This window comes from Astatotilapia calliptera, chromosome 2 (genome assembly GCF_964374335.1).
Source record: "Astatotilapia calliptera chromosome 2, fAstCal68.1, whole genome shotgun sequence".
In the NCBI taxonomy this organism is placed as follows: domain Eukaryota; kingdom Metazoa; phylum Chordata; class Actinopteri; order Cichliformes; family Cichlidae; genus Astatotilapia; species Astatotilapia calliptera.
In genome coordinates, this window is record NC_137423.1 from 31030687 (window position 1) to 31052146 (window position 21460).

At 40.8% G+C, this 21460-nt stretch overlaps 3 protein-coding genes across 5 annotated transcripts in view; all 3 read right to left on the reverse strand.

The window, feature by feature from the left end:
* The window catches only part of LOC113037428 (protein diaphanous homolog 1), a 48567-nt gene extending 46135 nt beyond the window's left edge, over positions 1-2432 (reverse strand). Inside the window, exons 1-2 of one of the 3 annotated variants that reach the window (XM_080288857.1) lie at positions 2195-2344; positions 1552-1673 (exon numbers count right to left, since the gene is read on the reverse strand). In XM_080288857.1, coding sequence (XP_080144983.1) covers positions 1552-1650 — 99 coding nt within the window. In that variant the 5' untranslated portion in view covers positions 1651-1673; positions 2195-2344. Of the gene's footprint in view, positions 1-1551 lie in introns of all 3 variants that reach the window. The other 2 variants (XM_026194479.2, XM_080288852.1) reach the window with 2 other exon arrangements.
* A 3385-nt stretch (positions 2433-5817) lies between these two features.
* Positions 5818-7941, reverse strand: smim32 (small integral membrane protein 32). Its single transcript, XM_080288903.1, has 2 exons — positions 7258-7941; positions 5818-6915 (listed from the first exon to the last, which is right to left on the reverse strand). Exon 2 carries the CDS (start codon positions 6879-6881, stop codon positions 6540-6542), a length of 342 nt encoding a protein of 113 aa, XP_080145029.1. The 5' UTR covers positions 6882-6915; positions 7258-7941; the 3' UTR covers positions 5818-6539.
* An 8860-nt stretch (positions 7942-16801) lies between these two features.
* Positions 16802-21460, reverse strand: part of trpc7b (transient receptor potential cation channel, subfamily C, member 7b) — a 57966-nt gene continuing 53307 nt past the window's right edge. The window contains exon 12 of the mRNA XM_026194502.2: positions 16802-20163. Coding sequence (XP_026050287.1) covers positions 20024-20163 — 140 coding nt within the window. The 3' untranslated portion in view covers positions 16802-20023. The remainder of the gene's footprint in view (positions 20164-21460) is intronic.

Below are 21460 nucleotides of genomic sequence, written 5' to 3' on the forward strand. Positions count from 1 at the left end.
CCATCATGTATCACTGGTATGTCTAAAATGAGAAGAAACCGGAACATGATGAAGTCATAGACAAGTCAAAGCGAATGATGGAAGAGTTGAGAAAGCTGATGTCACACTGTAGATCAGGTAGACCAAAGAATTCTAAACTCTCACAGCGGTGTAATCAAATTCTCTGCCTCTCCAAAAAAGGGTTCCTATTTCACAAACAGAAGTGCATTGTAGTCAAGGACATAAATTATTCTAGGCATGCAGAAGCTAACTTACACTTTCAGGCATACTCAGTAAAAAATAGACTCAGTTATGTACTGTTATCTCAGGTGATTGCACAATTGGTTTCTGTCTGTGACTCATATTTACTTTAGGTAGGCCTAGCCTACCTAACCCTGTGTATAGATGAACACTGCTATAATACTAGGTGTTAATGACCACAACAGTTTTCTTAATTTGATTTGTCTTTCAAACAGAAACATATTTTTCCCAAAGCTGCATAGGCACAAAACCAAACATTTGCTCTATATTATATTCAGCTTGTCACTACACCACCTATTTGAGCATGCAACTTTGCAAGGAAATGTAAAACACCCTAATACGCTGGTCTTTGTCACAAAAAACTGGGCCTCAAAGTTCAAATGCTTGCCGTTTGTACCTCTGGGCACATATCCAACTGGTTCCACAACCCCACCCACACACACACACACACACACACGCGCGCGCGCGCCTTAAAGAAAAGACGGGGGGGAAGAACACCTGCTCTATGAAACATTTTCCTTTCACCTGGCTCTAAAGCACCAAATATTTAATTACGTGGGCTCTAATATGGACTGAAAACTCTTTGAAACTAACAGTTTACTTGGTCTCTGCATTCTCTATGGTTACCGTTTTTCACCTTATCGGGTTTCACCTGTTGCTAGACATGACCAAGTGTTCTATTACAAAACAGTTTGCTGATGACAGACATCACTACTGGTAACTCTGGCAGGCACGCACCACGCTGAATCATACATGCTGACAAAGCCAAATAGAAACCACCTAAAGTAATTTAGATTAAGTCACCTTGGGAAGATTTTAGCCCCACCTTATCACAGAAAGTTATTTCATTCGCTTATACAGTTCTATTTAAATACTTTTGCTTTACATAGCAACTCCATATATAAAACCCACTGCAGAAGAAAACACTAATTATTAACTGCACATGTGCAAATGAAAGGTTTGGTGCTTGAGCTGCCGGGAGCTCGTCGGGATTGCAAAATATAAGGTTTATGGGAGAGTTTATGTCTTCGGAGTTAAAGTGCCAGTTACTTCCTCATATGCTGACTTTCTAGTACTTTGACCTCAGTCGTGAATCCTATTGAGCACCATTTCAAGCTGCACTGACAGCTGGTGAGAAGCCAGCTCCAAGGGGCGAAAGTAATTACAGGTACGGTGTCAGCTCGCCGCTTTGTAGCTTTACTTAAAACTTTAGAGGAAGACAATCAGTGGTTTACTGCAGCAGTTTGGTGCCCACCCCCACTGATGGTTACATGATAAAGGTGCAGGAAGTTGAACCAGTGGGATACTCACAAATTTCTTTTTTCCATCTCCATCATCGTAGCTCTTCTTTGATTTCTTGTCCTTCTTGGGACCAGCAGCTGAGGCAGAACTCCCCGTCTGGTGATCCATATTTCTACCTTTTAATCAGTTTCCTTGAATTGGATGTCAAAATAAACAAGTGGAACAGTAATCCTTTTTTTAGATTTTAAACGTCAATGGAAAATGCCAACTCCTAATTCCCAGGGGCCTAGGCTAGTGCCCAGGCTAACTAGCCACAATTAGCGCAGTGCTGCTAATAATTTGGTAGAAAGCCAACAGACAAAACGAGCCCCTGTTTAAGCCGCCTCTCGGTATCACTGGAGGAGGGAAATTCAAAGCACAGCCCAACACAACTCCTCGAGACGAAAAGTACGAAAACAACCTGTTGCGTTAATAAAATACAAAGTGAGGACGCCACTCTATTATTTCCCACATGCAACACAAGTCCAAGTTTTTAGAAACGTGGATTTTAGGTCCTGAATGTATGCGGTACTATCTGAGCTAACCTTAGCTTCAGCTAGGCTAGCTTGTAACAGTTAGGTAAAGGAAAACACAAAACAAAAAAACTCTTTCCGCTATCCACGAGTTGTTTCGACGACCACAGCGCGAGCGCTAAATTGGTGTTATCAATGACCTAGGTCGACGGTGTGTCCTCAATTTGTTTCCATGGCTGTTAGAAGTTAGTAACTTTTTAACCCCTGGTTGACAGAGGGGAAGCAAGTACGTCTTTAGCAATAAAGGCGTCTTCCTGTTCTTCTGACAGTCCGCTCTGCAGTAGTTGGAGGGGGGGAGGAGCCTGTGTTCTGCCGCTTCACCTGAGAGGATTTATCTGACAGCTCTAACTCCACCGCATGCAGCTGATCGGCTAGACAGTTTCCAGGCATGCCGTGCAAGTTGAGACAAATAACCGGTGAAATATTTACATGACAAAGACGGGAGAAACAGACACAGCTGTGTTTGTGTCATAAATGGAACCTTACTTTTATCTAATTACTTTAATTAGCTTTTTTATGTATACTGTAGAATGCAAGAAAGTTCAGGCTTTTCTATACAGTGTTGTGCGAAAGTCTTTAGCCAACCGTCAGTTCTTAATGTTTTGCTAGGAAAATGGAAAATATGTGCAGAAATCTATTAAAATATGTGCAAATGTAGATGGAAGTACAGTATATAAGGCAACACGATCATGTGTACAATTCTAACAAGCTTGACAATCAATGCTTAGTATGACCACCTTTATATTTCAACACAGCTTTAACTTTTATACAGTTATTTTCTTTATGTAATTTCTTTAAAATTAAATTTAGTCTCTGTCCCAGGCTTGTTAAAGGATGCTATCCAAAGCTTGTGTTTGGATTGGCTGCCTTTTGTTCAATTGTCTGTCAAGATGATCCCACACTGCTTCAACAATGTTGAAGTAATGAAGCAATCACACAATCAAGCATTTAAAATTACAAATGTTTTGACAAAATTTTCCAATACCACTGGCAGAAATGCATCCCCCAACCATGACAGCCTTCACTGACTTTTACACTTGGATGTGGACACTCACTCTTCCACTTCTACATTTGACATTCCTCAGCCTTTTATGTGTGTTTTCTTACTTAAAAATGATACCTTTCCACTGAGATCATTTTGATGACTTCTTTTTTTGCAACTTCTTTCTCCACTTGTTCAGTTACCTCAAATTTTTTAAGCACACACTGCACACCATTCTTAGACACGGCAAGTTTTTGACTAATAGCTCTTGGTAAAATCACCTTGTTGCTAAAAACAAACTTATAGATTCTTTCAGTAGGCTGCAAGTAACAAAGTGCCTAACAATAAAATTTTTAGTTATTTTCTCTGTTCTCTGTTATGTGTAGACAACACAGTTTCACCCCTTGGATTAGCTGCCTGTTACCCTTGAATGATTCACAGGTCAGCTTTAAGTGGCTTAAAAGTTGTCTGGTGATGATGTGGACTAAAAATTAATAAAATAAATAAATAAAATACAAAAAGTCGAAAGGAAATCTTTGAAAGAAATTAAAAATGTCTGGTGAATTATTGCTTATGACCATTTTAAAAAACATTACAAGAAAGCCTCAATTATTGGAAACAAACTATAAAGACATTATACATATATTTTCTTATGCTTATCTGTTGCCGTGTCACAGGGGGGAGAAACCTAAGCAGAGAAGCCAAGACCCTATTCTCCATTTCATCTGGGGAAGGTATCCAAGAGGCGGGCTACTCCGATGCCTGAACCACATCAACTGGCTCCTTTCGATGTGGTGGAGTAGTTAATACTCTGAGGCCCTCTTGTATGAGCACTAACACTAGGCCCCCATGCTACCCAAGCCTACCTCAGAATATGAACAAGATATATATAATGGAATTATTATATATTACATTTGGAATTATATATATTAGTGTTTGTGTGTATGTGCGTGTGACACAATGTAGCTCAATGCATTTATATTAAAGACGACCTGCTGAAGTTCAAACTGAGCATCAGAATTTGGAAGAAAGGTAATTTAAGGAAGTTTGAATGTGCCATGATTGCCAGAGAATGGTCAGAGTGGTAGTTCTCTGGGTGAAAATGTCTTGTTGATGCTAGAGGTCAGAGGATGGTCATGCTGCTTGAAGCTGATAGGAAGGAAACAGTAATTCAAATAATCACTTGTTACAAAGTATTCAAAAGAACATTTCTGAATGCACAGCACACTGGACCTTTAAACACCTGCACAGAAGACCACACTGTGTACCACACTGAAGCTTTAGGCAACCGAGGCTATAGAAGATGGTCGAGTCCCAGTTTGGTGTACAGGAAATTAAACCATCGTGCCTTGTACCAACGGCTCAGTCAGTTCTAAAAGCAAAAGGGGGATGTAAACCAGCACTAACAAGGTGTTCTGAATGAAGTGTCTTGTAAGTGTAAGTAGCGTTACAGTCGAGCACTAAATCGGTTCAAGAGAGGTATGAAAGAACTTTTTTTTCTCCAGTAAAATCTACTGAATTTCATGTAGCCTGAAAACTCAGTGTTCTTTTAGGGGGTTATATTTATATCATAATTCTAAGTCTTTGAAAATCTATGTGTAGGACTGACCTAAAAACTGTTACTTACTCTTTTATTGATGCACATTCTTTGTTAATCGCAGGTAGCTCATCTTAGTCCCACAGGCTGGATCTAAAACAGAATTTGGTTAATGACGTCGTTTTTGGTCCTCTGCTTGTTGCTTTTTTTTTTCTTTTTTTTTTTTGCTTCGTAACCACATTGTGCATACAACTACCCAGACTAGGAGCTCCACCTAGCGGTACAAAATGTCAACTTCAGGCGCTGTAGTGTGTGACCAGAGTCAATAGGCTACGGCTAGTCAGAGAAAGTTAATTGACTAGTAGAAAGCAATTGTGGTGTTTCCTGCCCTGTACTGTTTTTGATTTTTGATTTCTTTTCATACACAAATGCAATTGACACAGGGCAATGATTAGAAAATAGATACACAATGCATGTGCAGGGAATCACTGCATAAGGAAGGAATATAACCAATTTTCTGAGTGTGCTAAATAATTGCCCTATTCTTTTTTTTTTTTTTCACAGAATCTTCCAAATAAGCACAACGCTGAGCAAATTTGGCCTTCTGTCTCCCACTTACATGGTGTGATTTCAGGGCTGCACTACAGACAAAAATAGTCACCACGTTTAGCTCTCCAGCGCAGTTTCGCATCTCAAACGAAGCATTCAGTAAACACTGACTGAATATCCTAAAGATAAACATTTAAGTTTCCCTGGCTTAGGTTATTTTGAGATATAAAGCCCAACACTTGAAATTCAGCACTCGGACTTGCACAAACCTGCGCGCACATTACACGCGCACAAGTCCTACACTCACACGCGCGCGGGCACAGGATTACAGAGATAGGCTCGTTTTAGCTGTCCTGGTATGTGAGAGATGTTTTCCAACAACAGGATTGGTGAGGATTTGCGCATTACCAGTGGCACTGAAGCAGACAACAGTTTGGTTTATCGCAAAGGACTCGCCATACTTTTCAGCCTCGAGTCTTCATTCTTCAGAATATTAGAGCTATAAATTGCGAGAGAAAGGTTAATTAAAAGTGAAGGTGCACGATAAGAATAGCAGCCCTGTGGCACTCGTAAAAGCCCCTCTACGGACGCTTTGGATGATAAACAGTTGGCCCTTCACATCGGCCGCTGCAGCATCGTTTTCAGCTTTGCTATTCATTTACAGGCGTACAGACGAGAATATTGCCACTTCAGAATACATTTGAATATCTTTATGCGACGCTATAGGTCAACGATCTGGCATTTGATAATTTTACAATGGACAAAAGGTTGGAAATCGTCTGGTGACTGTTTCGTTTCACAAGACAAGACAGTTAAGTTACAGTCTTACAAAGTATTTCACATACAGACTACTGTATAGATCATTTCTATGTTGGCAAAGTGAAACATATTTTAATTAGACAAATCAAATCAAGAGAGAGAGAGAGATGGGGAGAGAAAGAGAGAGGTTCACTTCCACATAGTCAGTGCCAAAATGTGAAGCCAATAAAATGAGGTAACACAAGCTTGGGAGCATAGCTGTAAAGGAATAGTATTGATTACGCTTTGTGCACAAGAAGGTTTCAGCAATTATTTATCAGTAACTACAAGGTTGTGGGTCTCTAATTAGAACAGGAATGATTGGCCACTTATCCTTCCACCAGCCGTAGACCTGCACTCCTCTTTGCCATCTTTTTGATTTGGTATCATGAGTCTTATAACTAAGCACGTGGCATCATATAACATAAACAAGTATTTGACTGAACAGATTCCAGGTTACTGAGGCCTTAGGTTGTCCAAGACAGCTAACAAAGGCAACAACTTCATTTGTCCAATACTGTATGTGCAGCAGCAGCAGTTCATGGGTCGTCCTTAACCCCCCTGACACGAGTCTCTCTAAATACCAGTAATCCAAGAAATTGGACCTTTGGGATCTGGCCTACTTGTAGGAGGTCCGAGCCTCTCTCAGTGATCTGTCATATGGCATGGAGGCGAAGAAAGAGTTCCGGAGCTGACAGTTGATGAAGAACACAATAAGCAGCACCAACAGGAAAAGCAGCAGGCACATGACTATGTAGGTGATCAGGTCCGGTTTGTGGAGCTCGCCCTCCCGGAGTCCTCCTCCCCCTCTTCCCGTGGTGGGTCTCAGGAGTGCATCCACGCTTACAGAGCCACCGTGGGAGGCATTCAGGGAGGAGGGGGCGTGTGTGGTGGATTGTGCCACGAGCACCAGGTCGAAGTCTGGGGTGTCGGTGGAGTTGAGGAGGATCTGTCTCAGCATGGCGCCTTGCGAGCTCACCGACAGCGTTGGTCTTCTGGTGAATGAAAACATGTGGATAAGGTTATGGAGTCTACTGACCCTTTCTTTATTCAGCCTGCCCAGTTTTCTATTTATGATACAACAAAGCGATACAAAGAATCAGCAGATGTCACTTTGCGGCCAATTTGAAAATAGTGTTTTAGGATAAGAATATCAACGTGCGCTTCTGTTAGTCTGACAAGGTCACGGATACAAAATGCAGGACACAGGATCAGTACACGGTGATGCCATCACGAAAGCACTACAAAGTAGCCCGGAGTGACACTGTAGATTTCTCGAAATACTGCTTGACATTGTGATTTCGCTCTTTGCGGAATCCCACAGCGACGTTACTTACTTTGGTGTGAGCTGCGAAGAGTTCCGCAGGTGAACTGAAGAAGACAAAATCTCGGCTCCGCATTCCTCAGCGTCCCCAGCTCTGTCTGCTCCAGCGCCACCGAGGACGCGCCGTGAAAAAGCGGTGGGTCGATAGTTTCAGATATACCCAGACCATATGTCGCCGGGTATGATTATAGCGCAGGGTCTCCTGTCACATCGAATCGAACTTTTTAAATCCGTATGAGCGTGGATCAGACATCTACAGCAAAGCGACACACGCGAGTTTCCACTTGTTGGCTTTTAAATCCAAATCGACTCGCTACGCATGTAGTTGCGCACAGACTGGCTACTGTAGCAGTATCCAAGTGACTCTGGGTTCTGTCAGAGGTGCTGAACTTCAACGACGATCGCTGGTGCGCACACGTGTGCTTGTGCGTCGCTGTGCGCAGTCGGCTAGAACTACTTAGCCTGTGCTTGTACAACGCGCAAAGGAATCAGCGATGCCCGCTGTCGAACTATTTCTCTCTCCTTTTATCCAGTAAAGGATCGATATTTGCTGAATTCACACTACAAACTGTCTGCTCTTACGGGTGCTCCGATCCAGTGCTACTAAAATGAAATGAAAGGAGATATTAATGGGAGACAAAATGCAACAGCACACAGCTTCCCATCTCCTCCCTCGGTTGCAAGTGTGTGTGTTTGTGAAAGTGTGTGTGTACGTGCGCGCGCGTGCGTGTGTGAGAGAGATTAGGAGAGGGCAGGGACAAAGCTAGAGACACGTCACCGGACAAGGACGTGTGTTGTAAAAATCTATCTATTTGTCTATCTATCTATCGTCAGTGTCCCTCCGTATAATTTTAGTCGGTGGTGAGACAAATCTGACTCAGTGCCATTTCTGGCCCGGCGTGGGGAATGTCTCACACTGGTGATGAGAGAACAGGGAAAAGGTGTGAGGTTGGAGAGTGCCTGTAAGAACTAACGGGGTTATTTAATCGTAGGATGGGTCCATCTATTCTACAATTGTCTTACAGTCTTAGTGCCTGAGTTACCCATAATGGTAAACATTAAATGCATTTAAATAACACTGCTGGTCTATTACAGTTTAAAAAAAAACGAAGAAGATCTATTTATTCAAATGTGATTTATTTGTTTTGAAACCTGTGTGTGTCTATGAAATATGTTTGACATTAGTACTCGACACTAAAAAGATGTTCTAAAGATGGTGATCGAAGGACAGTTTGCTCTTACGTGATGTTTCTGAAATGGGTGTGCATACAAAGCGAAAGTCCCCTAAAAGCTGTGCCGACCTGTTTCATATTCATCCGCACCTGTTCCGTCACAACAGAATGGCTGGCAGGCATCGAGAGCAAGGACAGAGGGGCACACACACATGCACATACACACTGTATGCAAACAGCAAATTAGAAAATGACTTTGATGCCGCATTGACACAAACTTGCATGCACACCCACACTCATACATTTGAGGCAAACTACAAATAAAAGACAAACACCCAGAGGTGTCCTGGTGCCCCACATCAACTTTGTATTCATGGATAAAGCGGATTACAGTGAACCACAGTTTGATGGAATGTTAGTGTCATATGGGAAATCTAAATACAGCCTAAAGTCTTGTTTACATAGTGGAGGGATAGCAGTAATTATGTCAGAAGACTCCTGTTTATTTTTCACATTTTAAATATATATGGCAGTCTGCATCCATGCTGTATTTTCTCTCCATGAGCCACCTCATCTCCATCACAGATTCAAACACAAATGCACATGTGAATCTGCAAGCACAAAGGAAATTTGACCCATTTTGCGTGAGTCTCTTCAAGTGGGCATCAGGTTGACAAGTGACCTACTAACACCACTTAATCAGGTGGTGTGGTTTAATTGAAAGGAGGATAAGAAAGGGGAGAAAAAGGTTGTGACATCCTCTAATATATATGTTGAATTATGTCTCACTCTGTGGCTAATATAATAATTATCAGTCTCCGAGTCACAAAGAGTTTTCATTAGGAATGTTGAATTGTAAGCCTCCACCAACTTCATTAAGTGTCTTGGCATATGAAACTTTTTCTTTGTGTTTGTTCATGTGCTCCTTTAAGCCATGTATGCACACGCAAACACTAAATAACACACCACTGCCCCTATGCATCATATTTTTACATCCCACACTTTGAGTTATCTTTGCCTCACTAATTCCCCCGTGTCTCTTTTCCATTTCTCTGTTGTGTGGTCCAACTTCTTTCCTCTCTACACCCTCTTTCTCCATCTTTTTCTATTTCTTAATCCTTTTAATCCACAAAAAAGAGAGGAAAGACGACTCATCCATGAAGCACTGTGAACTCAGAATGGAGATAAACAAGAAAACTAAGAGTTTGGGGATTTTTCTGACTTTAATAATGTTGTTTTACAAGAAGAAGAAGAAAAAAAGAGAGAAACTTAATGTTCCTATTGATGGGAACCTAACCAAAGGCAAATGGCAAGTCAATCAAGTCAACAGGGATTATGTATGTGTAGCCTACACAGTCCAGCCACACCACTCTCTCTTTCTCATTAACACACGCAGATAAAACACGCAATGATACACACGCCTCTGCGCTGTCAGCTAACTGGAGAATTGGGTCTGCTCACGGGCTGTTATTATTTTTTGGATTTTCAGCGGGAAAGATGAACTTCTATAAAGTCCTTCCTCAAAGCTTTCTGCCACTGTTTTACATCAGTAAGTCTCACTCACTATTAATTATTGCCATGTCAAGCGATTGTGAAGAAAAGGGCACTAACAAATGAGGTGGTAATCTGTACTCCTGACGATGCGTTACTCAACTGTTACTGCTAATTCCTTTGAGGCTAAACAGCTAAATAGACTCCGCTGAGTTTTGTTTATTTTTTGCTTCATGAAAGAGTAATATTGTTTTCTTGCTTTCACAGCAGGAGCTTCAATTTGCAGTGCAGTCATTTGCTGCAATGGCAGGAGTCCAATAGCCACACAAACATATACTGTCTGCAGAGGCCATCCATCTCTGCTACACTAACACATAAAAACAATGTTAGCAAAGCCCCCAAATCATCAATAATCAATATTTCCGAACAATAAAACCCCATCCGTTTGTGAGTTAAGACAGGCACAGGCAGATCCACATGACACCTGACAGCGGCGATGTTCCCAGACACACTCTCTAGACTACAAGACAGAAATGACAGAGCGAGACGGATTACAAGAACACTGAAACACACGTGTAGGAGACATCTGGCATGTGTAAACCACAGAGAGGAAAATACACACGCAGCTACACACTTACATAAACACAGACAGAGAAAGGAAAACACAGCACAGACGAGATGATCACTGATGGGTGCATGTGTAGTTAGGGGTCTTTATTCTCTTATGTCAATGCACTTCCATTATCAGTGGGACTGATTGCCAACAAGAACCTAAAACAAGCTAAAAACATGACATGACAGACATCTCCCCACTTTTATTTGCTCTAATTGTATTCATTTTCTTCCAACTATCTTCTCTTTATCCTCTGAGGGAAAAATCATCAGGCAAAATAGGATTTCTCCTTGCCAGCGGATAAAATGCCCCCCCTTTGGCAGAAATCAGATGCTGCACAATTAGTCACTTGATTATCTCACCAGCACACCAAATGCTGCTTCTCATTTCAGGGAGAATTTATAAGAGATGGTTTTAACTTGTCTTACAGTAAAAGGGCAAAAATACTCAACATGAGCAGAGGCTCTCACATCGCAACATTTTAAACTATATATACATTAAAAACCAGCACATTAGCATTCAGTCCTCTTTGTGAGGTCAAAATATAGTTCAATCCTGAAGAGCATCGCCTGAAGGAAATAAAATAAAAGTCCACAGTGAAATTACAATAACATTTTATATGTGGACTCAGATTCTAATCCAGGGCAAGTGGGCTGCACTAAGAAAGCAGACTCAGCCTTTACGGGTCATTTCAAAGTGTAATCTTAGGAAATGTAAGAATGCAAAGATGCTGACTTGGAGATAGCCTCGCTGTTTCATTCTTTTTAATTTTCATTTCAAATGTGAGTAATTTTCAGGAAGTTGTGTTTAGGATCAGTGAAAAATCCTTTTAGGACAGAAGAGCGGGAGCACCTGAGGTAAGCTATTCCCTGGTCTGATATCTGTGCAACAGAACAGAGTTTCACCTTCCTCACACTTGAAACACAAATAATCTGGACGGAGGAAAAGGATGAAGGTGTGGAGAAGAGTGTCACAGGGAGCAGGAAAAGAAACAAACAGATCAAGTGGAAAATAACAGAACCAGTGCTCCTTACTGGACATAAACTTTGATCCCACCATCAGCGTGTTTGTGTAGCTGAGTATTACTCCTGCTGTTTACAGTCACATTCTGGGAATACAGCCTCTGTATGGAGAACAAACAAAGAGATGCTGAAACAGACGAAACAAACGGGAGATTGAAAAATGCAAACAAGTAAAAACACGAGGGTGGGTGAGTAAGTACAGAAAACAAGAACAAAAAAACAAAACTGGATCCAAACAAAAAAATGACAAAAGGGAAGGAGAGGAAAAGTGAGTCAGAAGATGAATGATAGAGCAAAAGCTATGACCAGCCCATAAAAGGGAAACTATGCTGTAGGTACATAAATAAACTGAGGGGAAATGTTGCTGCAGCAGCTCTGGGATTTTTATAAACATAACTTCCTCTCTACGACTCTTTTCTTACTCACAAATGAGTCTTGCAGAAGACTCATTTTTCTTACGGAAAATGAGTCTTATAGAAAAGTGAATGGGAGAATGTTTGCACTGCAGAAAATGTAGCACCGGGTCCACTAGACTCCTTAGTGGTCATTCCACAGGTGTTGTTCACTGTCACGATTCCAAAGTGGATAAATGATGAGAGCCGACTACTACTAAGTTGTTGATGCTGATGATGTTGATAATGAAATACAGAGTCATGCATGAAAAGTACTGTTCAGTGCTGTATATGACTGCTGTTAGATTTTCAGCATTTATACAAGTCAGGTGGACTGTCGAGTGATATTTTTGCATCCTTTTGCTGACTCTGATAGTTGAATGTTTACCCTGTAAGTTAACAAACGCTCTGATCGCTGGAAAATCTTGTAGATTTTGAAACTACACAATATTGTTGAGCATTTGTTATAAGGTGGTGGTAACAGGTGGCGGTGACTAGTGTTCAGGAATTAAGCTAATCTCTCAGGATCAATACTTTTTTCAGGACAGAAACCGTGGCTCTTCTCAAACATGTAGCTTTTTATTTTTAATAATAAACCTAGAAAACGGACTGATTTCTAGCTTTAATGCTACAAAAACTTTGAAAATGGTGCAATTAAATGGTATTTAGTGCTTTAGTTGAACTAAGAGGCAGAATAATTAAAATCCCAGTAAAGTATCTGTCTGTAGGCACTTAAAGAGAAATTCTGTCAGATGGTCAGGGCAGGAACGGTAAATTAGTTTAATTGTCCTTCAGATTATTTTAAATAGCAGGCCAATAAAGCCCTCGCTACCCATTTCTATCCCGAGCCTCAAATGTGGTCGACAGAAAGAGCTCTTTCTGGGGGAAAGATCTTCTTATTACAGAGATGCACACCTGACACATTTATCTTGTGTGAGAGCATTTCATGCTTCTCACTTTGCAATTATGAGTGCACTCATGGCTGCAGACACTCTCATTCCTCAGTGCAGCAGCTCACGCGCCTTAAGGCCCTGTTGAGCCACCTGGAGAGCTCCTCGGAGTTGTCAAACGAGTCCCCTCATCCATCTTGAACCAGCGCAACATTGCTTTAGAGAATTGGTAAAGACTTGGCAAATCTTTCCTTTTGAAACCCCCACACACCACGCCCACCCCCACAGCGTCAGACCTCTCAACTTATCTAGAAATTGCACATTTGGATTTCACCAATGATGAGAATTTGTAATAAGGTCCCCCCCAAAAAACTGCAGATTTTTACAGACTCTCATGTCAGCAAACAGGAGAAAAAGCACAGAACATTCTATGCTGTCTTTTATCTGAGAAGTGAGTATGATTCTAAGGCTGTGGTTACATGCTGTACAGCTGACCTTTGGTTTGTTTAAAAGGTTTTTCTTGATGAGCGTCTCTCCAGAGGGCTTTCCCCTAATGAGGATTGTGATGAGAAAGTGAGAGGGCCTATGAGTGTGAATGGTGCCTTGGACAGGAGCTGTCTTTGTGCGTTATCGTGCAAAAATGATGAGCAACACTGTGGCAGGGTGTGGCTTGCGGATGCCGTGCAGGTGCATCTGCCACACCCCGCCACAAACACATGCTTGTCTTTGAAAGCAAGAGTGACTTTTGAGTTCAACAACACTTCGGTGTCCCATTAATATATTTGTGCAAGCTTTTGTTTGTGTACAAGCAAGCTAGCATTTACTGTTTAAACGTGAGTGTTTGTAACAGACAGTCTGGTGTGTATGCATGTGAGAGTATTCATACTTCAGTGTGTGTAATGTGTGCAGATTTCTGGCAAAGATGGCGTTAGTGCCCGCCTACGTATGTATTCAAGCTTCTAATATTATATCATATGAGGAAGAGTAAGCTTCTACATAAGCTTGTATATATACAAGCATTGTGTGTGTGTGTGCATGCTGCTAAGTCTGTCTTCTAAAACGGCTTCTAGGCAGTAGGATGGGGAACATGGGAGAGAGTGTAATGTTTCCTCCAAAATCCCTGGAATCTCTGTCTTTCGGAGGCAGGAGGTCACATTGTTCACTGCTTTGCCGGGAGAGAGAGAAGGACTGATGAAGGAGGTGAGAAGGATGGAGGGTGAGGGAGAAAAGGAGTTAAGAGGGAAACAGACAACAAACACTTCCTGGCCCTGGGCTTCTGGGACAAATTACACCACAGAGGGGATGTCAGTTATACTGCGTTGCTCTAAGACACACATGTGTGCACACACACACACACACACACACACACACACACACACACACACACACACACACACACACACACACACACACACACACACACACACACACACACACAAATGTCCTCATTGTCATTAACGCCAGCTGATAGGCCAGTGATAGCTTACAGATCATACACAAACAAGCATCAACATACGCACTTCCATAAAATGTTACCTCCAGGTTTAAACACAAACATGGATACACATAAATACACACCTAGCCTGACAGGGTGTGTTATTGAGTAATACCCTTAAGGCCCAAAACATATCAAAAGTCTCAGGGAGAGCACTGAAGGAAATCAGATAATAGAATTTCCAGTGAATGTCCAAAAGCACATATCCCTCTGAACTGACTTTGTTGCTATGGAGATAGTCCAGTAAGGGTCTGGGCTGCTGTTTGTGTTTTTGTGTGCTTTACAGCATTTCTGTGCAGGATTAAAGGAAGTCTTTTTTTCTTTTTTTTTTAAAGAATTTTGGCTTTATTGGTCTGCATAAAGAGGCAGAAAGACCAGAAAAAACAAAGTGAGGAGTTGTCAGAGGTTATAATTCAAGGTAATGGATTCTCCTATGTAACTACTTCTTTTCTGCATGTTTAAAATTGTTACTAGAAAGATTTTGCCCAAATGATTAAATCCTATTACACGAGGTGGGATTTTTAGTAGTGGGTATTGTCACGGTCAGAAACTTTCTTTTGGACTGTAGCATAGCCAGCGTGAGCACATAACAGACTTCCTTCACTGCCTACACCATCATGACTCCCAAAGACGAGGAAAAATCCAAGGTATCAATGCCAGTAGTCAAGACAGCAAAGGACCCAGTGTGCAGGCAATCAGATTGTGGAAAAACTTGGTGTGGTAAAAGTAAAAACGATACAAGCCATCTAAATGCAGAGAGCCAGCTGGAGAAAATTAAACCAATAAGACTGAAGGAAAAACACATGTACACAAAAACTCAGACACTAATGAGGATGGGAAAAACAAAAGGAGGGAAGTAAAAACACAGAAGGTCTCTTAAGGAGCTAATCTTCAGAATAAAGCCGAGTAAAGCAGACACACAGAGGGAACACAGGAGTCCCATAAAATGAGCAAAACCTTCAAAATCACAAAGGAAGCAAAAAACCAAACAAAAAAAATCACCCAAAACAAAGGAAGTCTAGGACAAATCTTTACAAGGATCCTGACAGGCAGAAAAAGGCAAAATGAATGGAAGACTTTTTAATCAAAATATTTCTTCTCCTGAAATGACATCTTCTGTATAACCCTGTCGTGTCTCAATAGTCACAAAAATAAATTTTAGTGGAAACAAGGACACCAAAATCTGCTGTTTGTCATCTAAAAGAAGACCATTTAAGGCAGGTTTTAGTGAAAACTAAAGGTGTTTGTTGGCGTTTTTATTATTGCAGTAGAGGCAGTAAAAGTTTTTTTTTTTAAAAAAGTGACAGCCTGAAACAGTGCAGAGAAAGCGTTGACTGAATATCATGGAAAGACTAGAGCCTAATAAACATCTGCACGTACGTAGGAACCGAGTGTTTGCTGTGCCGTTTTAGAGGGCAGCTTTCAGGAGGCGCTGGCGAGGTCAGCACACAGGTGCAGGAACACAAGCACACACACACTCCGGCTTAGAGCAAAGCCAATTTCCCAGTCACAGTGGGGCTCCTTGGCTTTTAAACCCTCTTCAAAGTCAGTCTAAAATGGTCTATATCAAGGCAGCATTAGCTTGATGTAACGCTTTTACAGTAGTAAGACTTTGCTGTGGTTTTAAGAAACTGTTCCTGAAGCGCAGCTCATTATCACAAAAGAAACATTACAGCAAGGTGGGTGTTTATAGAGGTTTGAGGGCAGTAGGACCATGAGGGTGGAAATCTGGCTAAGATGTCCTCAATCTGGCACTATAGCTAAGCTCTAATACCTGACAGAGGGACTTTGAGTTAAGTTATTAGTGTTTCCATGACATCACATTATAATTAACTATAATTGTGGGCAAAGACTATTAAATACGTATTAGATGAGTTTGCATGCTAAGCTGCATAAAATACAAAAAATTGTGGAAACAGAAGGGTGGCACACTGTTAGTGCTCATCACTGTCACCCCTTCCTACCACTGTCCAGGAGCCAGTAGTTGTCTGTCTCTCCATGTTATCCCTGTGAAAGAGTGGCAACCTGTCCATCACTTGTCCCCGCCTTTCACCCAGTGTCAGCTGGGAAGGCTCCAGCTTCAGTATGACCCTGGTTGGATAAGTGGTCAACACAATGGATGATGGATGGATGTAAAGCAGACTATCATGTTGAGGTGCTCATATATATGTGTACAACACAACACAAAATATATGGATATATTTCATTATACATATGTTTTATTAAAAATATTATGTGTATTATACATTTGTCACACTGTGTGAAAGTGTACATTCTGTCTGGGGAACTCCCAGCTGTTCAATGTGTTGTGAACAATGTTGTTGGAGCACAAAACAATTCAGCAGCCACATGTTTATTTTCTTGCTCCAGCACCTCTCATCCACTAGTGGGTAAAGGTAAAGACAAATGCTGAATAATTCAATTCCAGAAGCAGAAACATACAAGGTAAATAAATAAAAAACAACAACAACAACAGTCAATATAGAGCTTACTCTGTTTAATTTAAGGATCAAAAATATGACAATATACCATACAAGATTTTGATTTAATTATTAATTCTTGTGTAGAAGTTAAAAATACAGTATTTGAGGAAATGTTCTCTTCCTGGTGGTGGGTCTTTTCATCATTTGCATGGTTCTACAAAAAGGAAACTAATTAACAGCTTTAACACCTAATACAAATAAATAAAGAAATAAGGTCGAGTCCATTTAATTGAAATGAAAATCTGTCTGAAAAGCCTTTATGTATCTGAAACAAATTAAAAAATCATATCTGTAAAAACAGCATTTTAATTATGTTTAAAGCCTTCTGATTAAATACTTACTATCTATTTGAATTAGAAATATACTTGGTCGTATTTTCCTACTAGCGAGTTTAAGCCCTATCTATAAGAATGAAGTCCTATCTGTAAGAATGAAATTATACAGTAGTGTATGTATATATACATACACTACTGTACATTTTAATTATACATATATATGCAGGTTTTAGGTTTTACTGTCAAAGATGACTTGATGGTTTTGGGAACTACCTGGGCTCTGCCTGGCAAACACCCACTTTCAAAGTTGTTTGTTCAAGCATTTGTTTAACTTGGACCACTATTAGGAACTCTAAAGTGATGCAACAGCAAGTCGGTAATTTATCATCAGCTCTTGCTGCGGTCTTTTATTTTCCTGCAATCCTGTTTCAGCCTCTTTTCTGTCTACGTGGCTTTTGTTCTGTGGTGGATGCAAAGTAGAAATTTAAGAGGACCTGCTAACAAAAGATTTTCTTTGACAATTTAAAAACATGCTGTATTCCCTCTCTCGTATAGAGGCTAGAAACATTTTCTAGGCTAATATTTACCAGTGTTTACTTTCTTTTTCTTAATGCCAGTTGCTGCGTTCATGTGTTGAACTAGTGAATAAACACTGCTGAACCAATTATAGTTCTTAAGCAGGAAAAACACTTACTCTGTAGCAGGAGATTAGAAAATATCCTTAAAAAAGCCCTCTAACTCCTGCAATGTCTACTTGCAGGAGAAATAGTGTATACTAGCTAGGACAATTACTAGAACCATGAAAAAAATTCCTAATGACACTGTTGCTGATGGCTGCAATAGGCCCATCTTGACTCTTCCATCTGAGGGCAAATAACTACTGTAACCAGCCACACAATAAAAGAATGGTAATATAGTTCTGCGTTAGCTTAAATATATTTACATTTTATCTGATTAATTTCAAGAAGGATTGATGAAAGTGAACGGTATATTCTAATTTTCTGAATTCATAGAAAAAGCCTTGGAGGAACCAGTCTAACCCACTGATTATGACATGGCGTCTCTAAACTTAAATGTGGAAAAATGTGCAGATTGGTGTGACTGCCAGCACTGGATGTTGATGTTTTGAATGAAGTATAATTTTCAAGGATTCAAGAAAGAACCTTGAATTTAAGGACAGGAGCTTCTTAACTAGAGCTACTGGTGTGTCTTTCAGCTTTGGGATGCCTAGTATGTTCATATTTGCTTTAAATCAAAATCTGGGCCTCAGTCACAAACGGGAACGATGATGTATCTGATCCCACAGGTCATCATCGATTTTAGCACCCCATTTATATAATATACTACAATAATGTCCAGATTTAATAACTTCTCAAACTGTTTTATACTTTTTTTTATTTTGTTTGTTTAAACTATTGTTCAGCTACAACCAATGTCTAACACAACACTTTAGTTTATGCTGTTGTATGTCAAATATGTCTCCAAAATAAAATAAAGACCATAAAATAACTCTGCACAGCTTCTGCAGCTGAATTCCAGTTTTACTGCCAGATCACTGCATACATAAATATATCTCTGCATCTCGGAGATTTTCTCTCCTCACAAATGTCTGGCTGCCCTGGAGCAGACTCAGTTTTGCTACCTTCATGGGCTTAACCTCAGTGCTGACCTTCTGGATTTAGAGTTGTAAACATCGTGGACCTGTCATTTTTTTGTTACCATTTTAGAAAACTCGAGACACTTAGTGCTCCAAACACACAGTGGAGAGGGGAATATCTAAAGCAATTATCTCGGCCATACTTCAACACGCTGGTTTAAAGTTGTTGAAACAAGAATGGCCCTCTCGATTTTAAAGAATGGAAGAGAGGTATTGTGAAAGCCTCAGATTAGTTTCTGTTTATCCTAACTGTCATTTTCTTTTCTGGCAGCATGAATGAGGTAAAGAAGAAACTGTCTGAGTGGATTTTTTTTTCTTAAATTACAGTCATTTTGTTCTAGCATGGATCTTCTGGATCTGCAGGACCTAATACTGTCTGTGCTATGAGGACAGAATTCTAAATGACATTAAGATAATAAGATAATGTTTAATATTTCAGTGGTTTATTTAATGACTTTTAAATAGGTGCATTTTTCCTGAATCCATAGAGTCCTGATCATAGGTTGTGCACTATGAATGGATATGCATTAATTAGACAGCCTGCTGTATAAAGGTGTGTGCAGTATTCTCACAGGCATCTATGCTTGCCCCAGCAAAGTGAGGACTCAGAAGCAATGCCAGCCTCTCCGGTGTAAATAACAGTGGCAGGTTTTTTTTTTAAAAGATATTTTTCTCACTTGTTCCTCTCCCCCTCCAGCCCTCTCTCTGTGTCATCCCGTTTCTGGGTTTCCCTCTCCGAGTTGGTGATACATTGATATATCTTGGCAGTGGGTGTGGGGGCTTTTACTGCCTCAGTCTTATGCCCCGTGGTGCCTCGTCATATCTCATGGAAGTTGTGTTTTCCTCCTCATTCGTCTCCCTCTGCCTCCCACCCAGCCTGCGAGGCTCTTTCTTCCTCTTCTTTCTCGCGCCTCGTGAAAGACTTTGCCTTTAATTAGAATTGAACTGTCAGCACAAAACCCCTCTGACTCGCTTTACTTCACCTCTGACCCTCTTGTGTTCACAATCTGCTTTTCACATTCCTCCCTAATTGTGTCCTTGCATAACTAAATCAGCTGTTTCACTCTGCCCAGTTTCTTTATGTCATGTTTTTCTTCCACTGTCCTCCATTCATCCTGTCTATCTCATAAACATCCTACTTCCCCTGTCTCTTTTCTCTCCCTCTTGTACTATCAAGGCCTTAAAAATACCTGTGCTCACCCAGCTTTCTGCTCCCAACCCCCCCACCCCCAACCTCTTCCTGATTTCACCCTTTCTCACATTCTCCCCATCTCTTCTTGCAAGTCCTGTCAGTGTCTCATGGTGTTCTTGCCAAACTTGTCGCCAAGTTGCTGGATAAGCAGAGCCAGCTCGCCTGCGGCCTGGGACTTCTCCTCCAGGAGTTCATAGCGGAGGCTGGAAATGTCTTGCTTGATCTCCTTCAGCTCGCCTACAACACAGTCACACACGGACACAGGTACAAAAGAAGAGCTGAGGTATGGCACAGGAATTAGGGCACATTAGTACGAATGATCAAAGACATGCATGCAGGTAGGCAGTAACCTACAGGATCACACAAAAACTGTTGATCCATGTGAGCAATGACATCATTTTACACTGAAGTACACACAGTGCAGTCTCAAACGCAGTAACGCATAACTCTTGTCCCTCCCAGTCCATTTAGAAAATTTAAAAACCTTTTCAAAGCTTCAGTTTCATCTAAAAAGTTATTAGGCTCGTTTTTCTTTCTTCAGTAAACACACAATACTCCACGGTGACAAAGCCATTTTTCAATCTAATAAAACTAAGAGGTGAATAATAAATTTTGAATTTTTTTTTAGGCTTCAAATGTTGCTGCAACTAAAACGAAGACAGTTGCGCCTAATTCACCTGAAATAATTAGTACATAAGGTCTCACAGTTAATGGTGTGTCAAAGTGAAAGCCAACCCACTATGTTCACAGAACTGTCTGCACAATCATCACAAAAGCCTGTCTAAAGTAACAATTGGGGGAGGATCCAAGAAATTTTCTGCAGCATTCAAAGTGTTCATTGTTCTCTAATGGAGAAAAGTTGAAAACGTATGAACAGTCTCTTTAGATCTGCCCACTTAGCCAAACAGAGTAATGAGAGATGAAAGGGCCCCGATGCAACACGTAACCAGAAATCAGGTGATCACTATTAATGAGTTCCAGAGCTCCTTTGCAAAGATGGGATAACTTTACAAGACAAATTCAATGCAGCAGCCACCAATTAGGCTTTTGTTGTAGATTGGCCAAACAGAAGCCATTCCTCACTAAAAGGCACGTAGCAGCCCGCGAGGAGTTTGCCAAAAGGCACCTGGATGTATTTCTGACCATGCAAAGCAAACTCCTCTGGTCTAATGACAGGATGATTAAACTACTGGCTGAAATTCCCAGTGGAGTGTGTATAGGAAACCAGGCACTGAGTGTTCCCTCATTAATACCATCCCTACAGCCAAACATGATGGGGGAGCATCATACTGTGGGGATGCTCTACTTCAACAAAGACTTAGGAGTACAGAGACACCTGAAAGTGGCTCCCCCATCCAACCTTGTTGGAAATTTTCCAAAATAATGGTATGCCAACCTTGTGCAAACCTCTCCACACTCCGAATACTTATGTTAAAAGCATATTTTAACCTTTTATTTTTTAATTTATACACACACACACACACGCACAAGCATTTTTACTCTGTCTTTTTAAAGTGTTACAACTCCATTTATA